The sequence below is a fragment of the Hyperolius riggenbachi genome, chromosome 3 (assembly GCF_040937935.1).
Source record: "Hyperolius riggenbachi isolate aHypRig1 chromosome 3, aHypRig1.pri, whole genome shotgun sequence".
NCBI classification, from domain to species: domain Eukaryota; kingdom Metazoa; phylum Chordata; class Amphibia; order Anura; family Hyperoliidae; genus Hyperolius; species Hyperolius riggenbachi.
This window is the reverse complement of record NC_090648.1, coordinates 361,243,307-361,258,454: the sequence shown is the minus strand read 5'-3', so window position 1 is coordinate 361,258,454 and position 15,148 is coordinate 361,243,307. Positions and strand designations below refer to the sequence as shown.

Below are 15,148 nucleotides of genomic sequence, written 5' to 3'. Positions count from 1 at the left end.
TCCAAATAGGGGGTGGGTGCATCCTCACAAGTTTTCCTCAGGTAGCAAAAAGTCTAGAACCGGCCCTGTGCATGGACAATATATTATCAATGTGATCAATTAATATGACATCCAGGCACCCATACTAGCTTTGAAAGCTCTCACATTTCAGGATCAGAATCAATTTATTTCACCAAGTAAGTTTGCACTTACAAGGAATTTGTCTTGGCAGTTTCTTAACAAACGCAAACACAAACAATACAAGGACAGACAGTATGTATATTACAAGCCAAGTATGTGAGTATAGTGGCAGTAAGCAAGGTGAGAATTGTTCATTTTCAGTTCTGTGCTGATTACTTTCAAGTCCTAGCAGCTCTAGCGTGATTCAGCATTAAGTATGGCTACCACCTGAGGAAAAAAGCTGTTCCTGTGTCTAGAGGTTTTGGTAGCGATTGACCGCAATCTGACTCCTGAAGGCATGCGTTGGAAGATGGAGTGAGCAGGGTGAGAGGGGTCAGAGGCAATTTTGAATGCTCTCTTTCTGCACCTGCTAGCATAAAGTTCCTGCAGGGAAGGTAAGCTACAGCCAATTATCCTTTCCGCTGTTCGGATGATGCGCTGCAGCCTCCCCTTTTCTAATGCTGAGCAGGAGCCGAACCATACAGTCATAGATTGTTATGGTGGATTTGATGATTGCAGTGAAGAACAGCACCATTAGATTTTTAGGTAGGTCAAACTTTCTCAGCTGCCGTAGATGGTACATCCTCTTCTGCGCTTTCTTGACGATAGTGGTCGTATTGTTATCCCATTTTAGGTTGTTTGAGATTGTGGACCCAAAAAACTTGAATGAACTCTACCTGGGTTATTGTGAATCCATTTATGATTAAGGGGAGGTTCTGGGGGGGAGATCTCCTAAAGTCTATTATCTCCATGGTTTTGAGAGCATTTAGTTCCAAGTTGTTGCTGCTGCACCAGGAGGAAAGCTGTCCCACTACATGCCTGTATGCAGACTTGTCCCCGTTTTGTATGAGACCAACTACCGTTGTGTCATCTGCAAACATCAGAACCTTAAGGGGCTGTTCACATATTCTGCGTTTTGGAACGCATGGAAAGAGCACAGAAAACGCATGTATAAAAACGCATGCGTTTGTACGCGTTAGTGATGCGTTTGTATGCGTTTTTTCTATGCGTTTTTTTCCCAGAGAAAACCAAGCGTTTTTGATTAAAGGGGAAGTAGTTTGTAAAGTTTTTTTTTTTGCATTGTAGGTGGTGATGTCATTTCCTGGGTGTGGGTTGTGAAGGTGTTGTCAAGGGGAAAGGAGTTTGCTGGTGTGTGGTGAGCGAGAAAATGTATTTTTTAGCAGGTTTAGCTTTGATTATTATCATTGCGATTGTTACCAGGAAACAAGCAAAGCACAGGAGGTACTGGGTACACCCTTTATTGACGGAGAGGAGAGAGAAGGGCCAATTTTGGACATTGTACAATGATTTGCGCAAGCACCCAGATAAATTTTTTAGTTATGCCCGCATGTCTATTGTGAGGTAAGATTGTTCTCATTTCTATTTCTTTCTGTATGTCGGCTGCAATTGTATGTAACACAAAATAAGCAATTGTGCTATGTTTGTAGTTTTGATGAACTTTTGCAAGAGCTATCTCCTGAGCTTCAACGTGAGGATACCCATTTCCGGCGAGCAGTTCCTCCATGTGAACGACTTTTGGTGACTTTAAGGTAAATAACCCAAGTTATTCCTTCCTTGCATCCTCCTTGTGTATGAGACATTACTACTCACCTACTTCACTATGTTTGTGTATTGCTTTCTCATCATTTCGTCAAGTTTTTTTTATACCCTCTCATGGTGTGTTCATGAAATGTTTCCTTCTTTATCATATAATGTATGAAGGCCCCTCCCCCGCCTCCTCCCCACAAACACAAAAAAATGTGATAGTATAAAAATTTGTATCCACTTCCCCCTCTTATTATTCCACTTGCATGTCTGGTGTCAGTATTCATGCTGTAAATGGAAATGATTTATCAAGGCAGATATACAATCAATTTTACTTACCTGTACATTCCTCCAGGGTCACTATTCCAGCATGTCCCTTTTCACAGCTGTGCAATCATCCCTTGTACGCTAGTTCCTCCCCTTCACCATGTATGTTATGCTGCTGACTTGCAGGTAGGGCTGTACTGAATCTGCACAATAGGCGGTGTCAATCACAGGTACGTGTTCCACAGTGTACTGTTCAGTCATTGTGAGGCGCACTTGAGGCTGAATAACATCGGCACTACATGGGCAGTACAGGTTTGTGTGCAACGGATGTTGTAGTACCTGTGTTCTTGAAATTGCGGCTTCTGGAAACTTTGGGTCATTTTCACATTTGTACATAAACATAAGTCCAGTAATTCCTCCTAGCATTTGGTAATGCTACTGCAATCCTGCACATCCTTGTATTAATGTGGTTTGCACCAGCCACCATTTGTAAACATTTATAGTAATATTCACTATTAAAGGGAACCATAGACGAATGGTCATTATAAATAGAATAAGCTTTTATACATACCTGGGGTTTCTTCCAGCCCCATAAGCATGGATCGCTCCCACGCCACCATATTCCGCTTCCTCTATCGCTGGTACCGGGTCCCGTCACTTCCGGCAGATGCGGCCAATTGTCGGCATCACAGGGGCTACCTCCATATTCATACGGCTGTCCAGTATGCGGTATCACGAGTACGTATTTGGAAGGAGGCCCCTGTGATGCGGACAATTCTCCGCGTGTGCTGGGCGACCGGCGGTAATGACGGCACACGGTGCAGACGGATCCAGGCAGCGGTGGTCGCCAGCATGGGAGCTATCTGTGCATACGAGGCTGGAGGAATGGCCAGGTATGTATAAAAGCTTTCCACCAACGTCTCTGGTTCCCTGTAAGGGGCCCATACACCTAAGGATTTTGCTGCTGTTGTACAGTAGTTGGACAATACTGCACCCTGTATTTGTGAAACTTCCTTAGCAGTAAAAGTATGTGATGACACAGGTGTGGATGCTGCAGCGGAGAAGCGAACAGCATACACAGTGTGACTTGCGTGTGCCGGAGCAAGTAATGTATGCAGGGTGGAGGAGGGAACAGCAGCAATGCAACTGAGTGTGATCTGTTTCATGCTGAAAGTGAAACACAATCAGTTTACATGTAATGAATGTATAAGATCCCTTTCTGATCAGATTCGCTCAGAGAGGCATGTATGTTGTGTCTCTTGATATGCTGTCAAATTGAGTATTGTGTGTGTACCTTTAGCTTCCCTTTATTCAGTATCGTCTCATGTGGTATCCCTATACCTCACCCTCTCCATTCAATGTATCTATTTACTTACCTTTTCCCTAGATTTCTGGCCTCTGGACAATCGTATAGTGCCTTACATCTGGAATTTAGACTCGGTAAAAGTACTATCCAGTCCATCGTTCTAAGTACGTGCAAAGTTATTTGGCTGAAGCTGCAACCCAACTTTATGAGATTTCCCGATAAAAAGAAATGGATGGAGGTGGCTGATTTGTATTGGAGAAGATGCAATTTCCCTCATTGTGTTGGTGCAATAGACGGAAAACATGTCCGAATGGTATGTCCACCTTGCAGCGGGAGTAATTTCTACAATTACAAGAAATTTTTCTCTATTGTTTTACTTGCTATCGTTGATGCAGACTATAAATTCTTGTACATTGATGTTGGGTCATACGGCAGCAGTTGCGATTCTGCAATTTATAACCGTTCTAAATTTGGAAGATTGGTGCAAACTGGACGTTTAGACTTGCCTGACCCAAAACCATTGCCAGGGATGAGTGCTCCAAGTTACCCATTTTTTTTTGTTGGGGATGAAGCCTTTGGCCTATCTACGTACATAATGCGGCCATATTCAAGTCGAGCTATGAATGGAAAGAAAGCAACATTCAACACTCGCCTAAGCAGAGCACGCAGAATGGTTGAATGTACTTTTGGAATTCTAGCAGCGAAATGGCGTATTTTCCAAACATCATTGCACATGGCGCCAAAAAATGCTGTGTGTGTGATAAAAGCAGCGTGCATCTTGCACAACTATGTCAGAGAGAAGGAGGGTGTGAATCTAGATGAATCGGACACCCCAATAAATTTGTCAGCTCATCGTGCTGCTCCAAGACCAAACAATGATGCGATACAAATGCGAGATAGCCTTGCAGATTATCTTTTTTCGGTCATAATAAATCTATGGAGAGATTGGTATAAGTCATGAAAATTTGCCTTGCTGAGCATGCTTTATTTGAGTGCAAGTAATTAAATACTTATTGGCACTATTACTAAATTACTATACCTGGCCCTTCATGTCTTCTCTGTGAATTGTTTTGTTATGTGATAGGATTTTACAGATATTGATGTTTACGTAATCTGTGTCACTGGGGAGTTGTATTTTAAGGTGTTTATCTTGAGATTGTGTCTCGGTTTCATTTTTGTCACTAAAAATACTCCGTATCAGAAAACTTGGTCTGTTTTTTTTAACATAGATTTTTTTTTTTTACTTTTATTGTACTTTATATCAAAAAATATGCCTGTATGACTCACTTAACCACTTGCCGACCGCACACTCATAACGTGCGTCGGCAAAGTGGCAGCTGCAGGACCAGCGACGCAGTACTGCGTCGCCAGCTGCAGCCTAATTAATCAGGAAGCAGCCGCTCGTACGAGCGGCTGCTTCCTGTCAAATCACGGCGGGGGGCTCCGTGAATAGCCTGCGGGCCGCCGATGGCGGCTCGCAGGCTAGATGTAAACACAAGTGGAAATAATCCGCTTTGTTTACATTTGTACGGCGCTGCTGCGCAGCAGCGCCGTAAGGCAGATCGGCGATCCCCGGCCAATCAGCGGCCGGGGATCGCCGCCATGTGACAGGAGACAGCCTGTCACTGGCTGCACAGGACGGATAGCGTCCTGTGCAGCCGGATCTCCAGGAGGGGGCCAGGTAGGAGAGGGAGGGGGAGGATTTCGCCGCGGAGGGGGGCTTTGAGGTGCCCCCCCCGCCACCCACAGCAGGCAGGAGAGATCAGACCCCCCCAGCACATCATCCCCATAGGGGGGAAAAAAGGGGGGCAATCTGATCTCCCTGCCTGGACCCTGATCTGTGCTGGGGGCTGCAGAGCCCACCCAGCACAGATCACTCAAACCAGCGCTGGTCCTTAAGGGGGGGTAAAGGGTGGGTCCTCAAGTGGTTAAAATAGACGTTAGAAGACCATTGTTTTGTTTCCACCTATAAATCATATACCTACGTTTTGTGTTCAGTAAACCCACCTCACTGCAGATACCTAAGTTCTGTGTGCAGCGAACACCCCTCAGAGCATTTAATTGTTGTATGTGATTGATGGCCTATAAGGTAATAATTTTAACTACCGAAATATGTGTTGCACACTTACCATTTTTCCATGTTACCTCTACTGAGGTAATTACATTCCTCCCTTACGTTATTGTATGCAGTCCACCACACACACTGCCAAATCCTTCATGTCTACTTCTAAAATACTGTACATCAGGTAGTACATACTTACCTTTTTACACCCAAGACACAAAATGAGTGTAAGGTACTGTTAGCCAAACACATATGTACAATAGTATGTGGCCTATTTTTGTTCACTGTAGTGAACATTGGTAAGCAGTGCATTCTTATCTCTAACATAATGGCCTCGATTCATAAAACTGCCTGCGAGCGGGGAAAGTCGAGCGGGGAAACACCGCTGTCGGTATTTCCGCCTTCAGGGTGGTAATTCATACAAATTTAGCTACTTGTGATATACGTGCGGAGATACTCCGCTGTAGGCAGGCGTTAGGCTGTCGGGAGACGTGCGGAAACAGGGGAAGCAGGCGGAATCCCTCCGTGCGGTGTTCTCTCTGCAGCTGCTTGGGAGGTCTGTCCCATTCACTGCAATGGATTCCGCACGCTTCTCGCCACATCAGAGGTAGCGGTAATACCCGTCCGCATACCGCTACCTCTAATCTTTATGAATTGACATTTGTTACTGTTGCTGTGATAATCACCGCGCAAGGCGGTGATTGATCACTCTGCTCGCAAATGTCGGCTTTTCATGCGGAAAAAGCCTTTATGAATGCATATTTTGGTGTGTGGTCGGTAAAGTGAGCGTTTTTTTGCATTTCCGAATGCGGGAATGCTTTATGAATCGAGGCCAATGTTGTATTAAAAAATACAATCAAAATAGTTCAACCGAACTTTTATTGTCATGCAAAAGTACGTCCTAAACAACAGGACAGAATATTTGTAAAACCAAAAAATGGTGTACTTTATAAAAGTTACAACAATTGTCTTTCTAGACAGAACTTGTTCCAAAAACAAAACTTCAAGATAGTTTTTTCGGAATTGTCCAAAAACATAACATACAATTGAAACAGTTGGGTGTTGCAAACAGTATCACAGCTACTTACTTAATACAGTATTTCTCTAATAATTTGTACCAACCTAAATTGGTGTTGACTTTAAATGCATATTTGCATGCAAATGTAAATAACCTTTGCTGGTAAAGTAGTTGTAACGGTAGTAACAGGGCCGGCCCGCCCATGAGGCGGGGTGAAACTTTTGCCTCAGGCGGCACTTCTGGGGGGGCAGCACCTGCCCGTCCGTGGGTGTGGGGGGCGCCCGAGCTTGAGGGGATAGCGGGCAGGAAGGGGGTATTGGGCCTATCGGCGGGGAGGGGGGTCGGACCCCCCCCCTCCCTCGCCTGGGTCCCCCGTCCTCCGCTCCCCTCCAGCTTTAAAAACTTCCGTGCTGGCTGCAGCTATGTGTAAAAGAGGCAACAGGCGGGATCACTCACCTCTTCCTCATTCCAACGTGTGCTCCACTGACGTCACTTCCTGCGCCACAGAAGGAAGTGACGTCAGTGGAGCGCAGGCTGGCCTGGAACGAGGAAGAGGTGACTGATCCCCGCCCGTTGACTCTTACACATAGCTGCAGCCAGCCCAATATCCCCTTCCTGCCCGCTATCCCCTCCAGCTCGGGTGGCCCCCCCACCCCCACGGGGGGGGGGGGGGGCGGGGGCGGCGATTTAGTTGAAGATTGCCACAGGCGGCAAAAAGTCTAGGGCCGGGCCTGGGTAGTAATGAACCATATAACTGACTGTCTGCTTGACGTGTCAATAATCAATAATCAACCATTGTAACGTTCTGTATACACATCAGATATAATTTTTGGGAAATTGAAATATCGTAGGACAATTGCATCCCCTTCCATGTACTATGAGAGCACATACTGTACATAGTGTATTGTATGGAGCTGAGAAACTCATTTTAGAAAAAAATTTCACAGGATGCTGTTCACAAAAAATGCTGTACACAATGAACACATCTGTATCTCCTTAAGAAGTACTCCTGCTAAAGATCAGTTCGTTCAGAAGGCATGCTTAGTGTATGATCTCTGCCCATCTCATAGACACATTGTTTAATGAACAATCATCTGAAGTTCACATCCAGCAGGATGGATCTTCAAATCTGCAGGTGAATGTTTATGAAAGAAGGTGTGTATGAGGATTGGCAGATATCTTACACTACAATCGCATGTATCAGGAAAAAATCATTTGCAGGAACAGACTTTGCGAAGATAGTGAAGTGTTGTATATGTACAACGTCTTTATGTGCATCATCTGACAGCGATTTTTATCGGATGAATACTTCAGCTCCTTACAATACAATATGTAGGTATGTGCTCTCGTACTACATGGGACAGTGTAACATTGCACTGTGATTTTTAATTTTCAAAAATGTATTATCTGATGTGTGTAACCACCTGAACGTAGGCACCTACATATTGAGCAGATAGTGGGGTTCTGGTGTATTTGAGACATTAATAAGTGCTTAAAAATAAATCTTACCACAACCACTGAACAAACAAAACCAAATATCATTCAGTATTGTAATGATTTGTAATCATGTGCGAAAGTAAAGAAAATAAAGTGCTTTTCTATTTTTCTAAATGTTCAAAAAACAATAAAACACTAAATTATTAGCTAAACATTAGCAATTACTTCGGCTGAGGGTCCATGAAACAGTACTGGGTATTACAGTACTAGTTGTGCATGCATGTTGCTACATGTTGCCTTTTGCACAGAGTACTATGTGTAGCATGAGTACCACATGTTTGTGTGTAAAATTTAGAAAAGTAGTACATGTGAATGAAAATTTATGCTAAACGATTAATTTGTGTGTAGTAGGCCAATTAAGCCTTCCATTCACCACCACGTGCAAGGGTCTCAGGTCTCTAATCAACCCCCCCCCCCCCCCCCCCACTGTGTATTTGTTGAAGTGGAAGCCATCACTGACTTAGAGAGCATCATCTTTTTTGCGGTACTCAAAATGCCCTGCGTCCATCAGTGCAGAGGTCAACGTCCCGATGTCATGTGAAGTCACGTTTCAAATAATGACGGGAGCGGTACCTTTGTACAGACTTTACACACACATTCAAGGTGCCAGTACTGGGAGAATACAGAGAACTGCGCTTTGATGGCTTCGACTTTAGCAATTCCATACATGGGGAAGAGGTAAAGAGAGAGCAGGCAAGTATCAATGTGTGTACTCAATCTTCACTTTTCTCTTAAAGAGACTCTGTAACATCAAAAACCTCCCCTGGGGGGTACTCACCTCGGGTGGGGGAAGCCTCCGGATCCTAATGAGGCTTCCCACGCCGTCCTCTGTCCCACGGGGGTCTCGCTGCAGCCCTACGAACAGCCGGCGACAGACCCGACTGCAGATGCAATATTTACCTTTGCTGGCTCCAGCGGGGGCGCTGTGGCTGCTTTCGGTACGGAAATAGACGGAAATACCCGATCTCCGTCGGGTCCGCTCTACTGCGCAGGTGCCGGAAACAGTACAGCAGACCCGACGGCGATCAAGTATTTCCGCCTATTTCAGAGCCGACAGCCGTCAGAGCGCCTGCGCAGGAGCCGGGAAGGTAAATATTGACGTCACGGCTGCACGGAGGGCTGCAGCGAGACCCCTGGGGGACGGAGGACGGCATGGGAAGCCTCATTATGATCCGGAGGCTTCCCCCACCCGAGGTGAGTACCCCTCAGGGGACGTTTTGTCGTTACAGTTCTTCTTTAATACAGGAAGCTTTGAAAGCAACACACAATGTAATGTTAAACACTTGTATGCATTCTTAATAAAAACAAGAAACAGTTTTTACAAAACATAACGTAGTTATCAAGTACACCATCCTAATGTCTAAATGTCGGTCAAATATAAGGACTCAGTGAGAGACGATGCAATGTGACTGAGTGTGCTTTGTCCCTGACCACCCATTTCAACAGCTTCTTTGGAAATTGTTTGTCCCCAATTTTGTGCAACTTCTCCACCACCAACTGGTAGCATGTACTGAGTAGAATAGTTATGCGGTGTGGGTCGCATATATGGAGCATTTTGACACTCATTGGGTGGGCGAAATTCCTGTTGAGTATGTGCCTGCCCTGTGTAACTCAAATGTGAATTATAGGGAGAGGTAGGCCTCATTGTACTATCACCTTGTACTGCTGTAGTTGTCATACAATGTTGAGTATACCTATAATTTCCATAATCTATGGCTACAGGTTGATTATGCACTGGAGGTGGGGTTCTAACCGAAGCCTGGGTGGATGTATGGCTTTGATCCTGTTGAGTTTCTACAGAAACACAACTTTGTATGGCATCTGTGAGAGCATGACGCAATCTGAACATGTTTTGTTGAGGAACAGCCTCAATCATCGGTATCAGGCTCATTGCTAGTGTGTATGCTGCATTTTTCTCCCTTTCCATAGCACTCATCACAGTTTTTAAGGAAGTGAACAGTTGTTCATTATCGTTTTTTTTGGTCTTTTTCATCAAATGTACACTTGAGCTACTTTTACTTGCAGCAGGTGCTGCATTGGTAGCAGAGGAATGAGCGTCCACACTCACTGGTTGTGTTTGAGAATCAGAAGGGCTTTGGGATAACACAGAAGCATCGGCTGGAGCATCGGCTGGGTCTATATTAGAATTGTCTTCATCCGAATCAAGATCCACACAAATGTTGTCTTCAGTCCTGGAATTAAAATAGTAAAATAATTATTTAATGCTGCAAGGTCTGGAACACATCTGCTTCAAAGTTTGCAACTGAACACTATTGCCCAACTTGTTATTACGTATCATCATGTGTTCCACTGATTGAATTTTTTAAAACAATTTTATTAATGTACATCTCAGGATTTGCAGTGGTTTTGATCATACAGGGCTAAATTTACAACAAGGCCAGATAGGCCATGCCCTACAGCGACACAGCATGAAGGACTGGTGGGAAGCAGATGTCACTAACAAGAAAGGGAATGGTCAGCTACCTACTTATTTAGGAGGGAGGTGATCATTTATTTAAGGGAACCATAGGCCCCAGTAAGAAGATTTTAAACATACCTGGGTCTACCTCCATCCCCATACGCACGGATCGCTACCACGCCGCCTTCCTCTGCTGCATGGATCCGTCGGTACCGGGTCCCGTTATGGCCGTCACTTGACCAGTCGTCCAGCGGACGTGGCCAATTCTCCACCTCACAGGGGGCTCCCTCCATACAAGTACGCATGTGGCTGTCTATTGCGCAACCGCATGTTTAGGGGTATAGAGGGAGCCCCTGTGCGGCGGAGAATTGGCCGCGTCCGTCGGAAGTGACGAGACCCGGTACCGACGATAGAGGAAGCGGAATATGGTGGCGTGGGAGCGATCCATGCTTATGGGGCTGGAAGAAGCCCTATACTGCATGGATGCGTGCCATGCCCTTTTTCATAAAGATGAAGCGGAGGAGAGAATGCAGCAACCGGGAGACTTAAACCGGCTAAATCACTGGGTTTCTTGGGGGAGGGGTTAAGAGGGAGGGGGGCAGAGGCCACCTTCACATACATATATGGCAAAGTTCGTAAAGCAACGTTATACTTACGGTCGTAATTCCACACAGTTTCGCAGAAATTCTAGGTTCTTTTTGAATTTGTATGGATTCCGCCGTGATGCACCGGACCCACTTCTGGACTCCTCCACCTCAATCTTTAGATCTTTAATGTATGCGTCTTTTACAGACCTCCAACGTGTTTTCACTTCCAGCACTACGAGGGGGAAAAAATGAAATTTTGATCAATACAACTACAATCGCTAACAATAATTAATTCACATAAAAACATTTGTTTGCATACTAGCAAGCATGGTCATTCGGACGTTAATGGCGATGCTGGTGGTATTATACTACATCTCCACTTCGATACATCATACACTCCTCTATTTTTCAGGTTAGGGAGATGATCACCAAAAGACCTATATGCAAAACTGCAGCCCCCCAGCCACACTGTTTCCCCACATAGGTTTGTGTAATGTATCTCCTGAGCCAGCGTGACTCTGCAGCAGCAATTTGAAACACAGGTATGTGTGATGGTGGGGTGGTCACTACCTAGCATGAAAATTTGGAGAGTGTATGCTGTGAGGAAGAGGAGAGATTTACTATTGTACCACCAGTAGCATAAGTACATAGGAACTGTGGACACACAGTCTCCTACTGCGCATGTTGGGTAGCGCAAATTAACAGGCAGCATAATCAAACACAACACTGGAAAAGGTAATGTACTCAGTGGGGGACACAGACAACAGTGGGCCCCTGTGCAAAATTGCAATTGTGGGCCCCGTCCAAAAAATGGGTGTGGCTATAACCTGCGGCACACACAGTGCGACGAGGCAAAAAAAGAGGTGTGGATGGAACATGCGATGCAAAAACAAGGGCGTGCGAATGACCGAATGAGGGCAGAGCTAACTGTAATTTAATGCAAACCCGGGGTGAGGGTTTATTTCTTTTTAAACAACACTAGTTGCCTGGTGGCCCTGCTGATCTATTTGGCTGCAGTAATAAACTGAATTACACCAGCAACAAGCATGCAACTAATCTTCTCTGTTCTGACAATATTGTCAGAAACCCCTGACCTGCTGCATGCTTGTTCAGGGTCTATGTTTGAAAGAATAAGAGGCAGAGGACCATCACGGCAGCCAGGCAACTGGTATTGCTTAAAAGGAGAGAAATATGGCAGCCTCAAGATTATTCTCACCTCAGGTTCCCTTGAAAAGTGCAACGCAAAGACAGTCGGCCCAAGTTTTGGTCACCCTTTCCCCAGAAAATTCACATAATTGTGCAGGTTTTCTCAAGAAAAAACGTGCAATCAAGTCGACAGATATGCCCATAAAAAACATGCAATCATGTCGGCAGATATGCCTAGAAAATACGTGCAATCATGTTGCAGACCGGACCAGAACATACACCTGCTAATAGAAATAAAAACAATGAAACATTTACTCACCTGCAGCAGCAGACCTCCTGTCCCAGCCTCCATCCGACGCGCAGCTCCCATGGGTGGTTGGGTGGATAGGTAGCCTGGTGGGTGGGTAGGTAGCCGGGTGGGTGGTTAGGTAGTCGGGTGGGTGGGTGGTAGGAAGCCTGGTGGGTGGTTAGGTAGTCGGGTGGGTAGGTAGGTAGTAAGCATGGTGGGTGGGTAGGTAGCCGGGTGGGTAGGTAGCTATCCGGGTGGGGGGCCCGACTCCTATCCTCCCCCCCCCTTCCTCACCTCGGGGGGCCCCTCCCAGTATGCGTGGCGGGTCTCCAGATAGGCGCTAGAGGCTCAGCCGCTTGGTCTCCGATATGTCTCCAACTCTATATACTGCTCGCTACTTCCTGGTTTAGTAGCGAGCAGTATATAGAGTTGGAGACATCGGAGAACAAACGGCCGCTGAGCCTCTAGCGCCTGCCTGGAGCCCCGGAGACTTCCTGTATTTGCAGTCTCCCGTCGCGCATACCGGGAGGGGGCCCCCCGAAGTGAGGAAGGGAGGGAGGGAGGATAGGAGTCGGGGCCCCCAGGGGAAAAAAAAATAAAAATAAAATATACAAACAAAATACTTAACGGACTCCTGAAGCAACGGAACTTCAGGGGCCCTCATGCAGCGCACGGCCTGCACGGCCGTATGTCCGCCACTGAATGTACTACTAATATATTGCAATGTACAACGGAAATTGGAATACTGCTACAGATGCACTCCAGACCATTGGTATGTAAAACAATTACAAACAAAATACGGCCTCAAACTACACAGAGCATACACCAATGTTGCTGGATATTCTCTCACAATGCATATATTGATTACTCTACAAACCAATCCATTACCCATCCCCACCAATGCTGCAATCTGAAGCAACTTTTCCTATTCTCTTGTTGAGCAATCAACGCACACAAAACAGGCATGTGGCATCAGCTTCACACACAATGCACTATTTAATAAAGGACAGCAAATGACCCCACAATCAACATGTAGAAACATTTCTGCATATTACCCCCACCCCACAACTTATCTGCCAGCTGTGTACCTTTAATAGCACATGGAAGCAGCTTCCCAGAGAATACAATAAAAATTTCACCATGTCATAATACCAACAAAAGAAAACAAGATATACTTACTAATTACTTCTCTCTGCAAATCGGAATAGCTGTACCAATGTTCAGCATAGAAATGCTCTGCTATTTCCATCCACACTGCCCTCGCATGAATGAGATCTTTATAACGACTGTGACCCTTATCATAAAGCTCAGGGTACATCTGTACCCTCACAATGAGGTCCTCTGTGGAGAAAGCTTTCTCCGGGACCTCCACACTGCTTTTTTTAGCAGTAGCTTTGCCGCGCCCTCCCCTCTTCTTTCTCGTCGCCATTTTGGAAAAGGAAGTGCGACTAGAGAGGAAACTCAATTGCATTCTGGGAACCGCAGCTGAATACGCGTACCAAAAACCGCAACACCATGCGTTTTTATACGGATCCATTGACTTGCATTGAGGTCCGTTTGAGTGCGTTTCTCTGCGCAACGCACAGATCTGCATGCAGGTATGCGGATTTCCATACGCGTGCGTCTAGAACGCACTGATGTGAACATGTGCAATACTAATCATTGGTATCCTTTTCTATGCGTTTATGAACTCCGTACGCGTTCTTCCAAAACGGATACCAACGCGCCTTGGTGTGAACGGGCCGTTACAGATGGATCTGTGGAGATGCATTTATTGGTGTAAAGTGAGTTCAGCAGTGGGGAAAGCACACAGCCCTGGGGTGCACAAGTACTGACTGTCAGAGGGCTTGATGCGTGTTTCCCAAGTCTTACCTGCTGTCTCCTGTCGGTTAAGAAATTGGTTATCCATTTGCAGATGGATTCAGGTATGTGTAGCTGGGAGAGTTTGCTGTGTAGCAGTGATGGAATTATGGTATTAAATGCAGAGCTGTAATCTATGGATAAAATCCTGGTGTAGGTTCCTGGGGTGTCTAGATGCAGCCAGCATCATCACACTCTGCATCAGCCAGGAGGAACTTCCTATCTTGTGTCATTGGTTTAGTGCTTTCCTAAAAGTCGTAAGGAATCAGAAGGACCTTACTCAACACGGACTGGGAAAGTCTGCATCTATTGAGGAGTGGAACCAGTGAGATCGTGAGGCAACGGGGGGGCCATACACCCCGAAAGCGCTGCTTGGTCTCCTAATAGACCGCAACATCTGGTGAGTGAGTCCATGAAGGGGGGAGAGGTGGATGTATGAAATTTATACTGAGAGCGCAATCTTACTGAACATTATTGCATAAAGCTGGACATAACCCAGAACTTTGACTGTAGCACTTGGTGGAAACATATGTGGACTCTAATTGACACCACATTAATATTTCAAATTGTGAATTCATTGCAGGGCGAGCGCTGTTTATATCTGTTTTGTGTCTAGATGCTGTAGTACATAATTATTATTATTTATTGTATTTATAAAGCGCCAACATATTACGCAGCGCTGATGTGCATACACATAATACACATAATACACATAATGCATACACATGTTAACGGCGTCATCTGCGGATCTATTAGGCCTGTAGGCAAATTGCAGAGAGTCCAGCAGGGGATCTGTGATAGATTTCAGATAAGCCATTATCAGTTTTTTGAATGCTTTCATAACCAATGATGTCAGGGCAACAGGCCTGTAATAGTTTAAGCATGTAGGTTTTAATTTTTGGGGAATTGGTACAATGGTTGAGCTTTTAAAACAGGCAGGGACAATTGAGCGTTCAAGAGATTATTTGAATATGTCTGTGAATACAGGCGCTA

The 15,148-nt window shown here is 45.4% G+C and overlaps 2 protein-coding genes and 1 long non-coding RNA gene across 8 annotated transcripts in view; 2 read left to right on the top strand and 1 right to left on the bottom strand.

Moving 5' to 3' along the window:
• Positions 1-15,148, top strand: part of HTR4 (5-hydroxytryptamine receptor 4) — a 724,446-nt gene that overhangs the window by 610,535 nt on the left and 98,763 nt on the right. The window lies entirely within an intron of this gene.
• Positions 1,436-3,778, top strand: LOC137561558 (uncharacterized). Its single transcript, XR_011030047.1, has 3 exons — positions 1,436-1,521; positions 1,608-1,709; positions 3,359-3,778. It is a non-coding gene; the product is annotated as an uncharacterized lncRNA (long non-coding RNA).
• LOC137561557 (uncharacterized) lies at positions 9,194-13,954 on the bottom strand. Its single transcript, XM_068272871.1, has 3 exons — positions 13,475-13,954; positions 10,930-11,092; positions 9,194-10,046 (listed from the first exon to the last, which is right to left on the bottom strand). Exons 1-3 carry the CDS (start codon positions 13,887-13,889, stop codon positions 9,215-9,217), a joined length of 1,410 nt encoding a protein of 469 aa, XP_068128972.1. The 5' UTR covers positions 13,890-13,954; the 3' UTR covers positions 9,194-9,214.

Excerpts from the sequence above, each read along its gene's own strand:
- LOC137561557 (XM_068272871.1), bottom strand. The coding sequence starts at position 13,889 with ATGCAGATCTGTGCGTTGCGCAGAGAAACGCACTCAAACGGACCTCAA. Across the intron at positions 11,093-13,474 it reads TTTGCAGAGAGAAGTAATTA|TGCTGGAAGTGAAAACACGT; the intron begins GTAAGTATATCT and ends TCCCCCTCGTAG. Across the intron at positions 10,047-10,929 it reads AACTGTGTGGAATTACGACC|GACTGAAGACAACATTTGTG; the intron begins GTAAGTATAACG and ends TTTTAATTCCAG.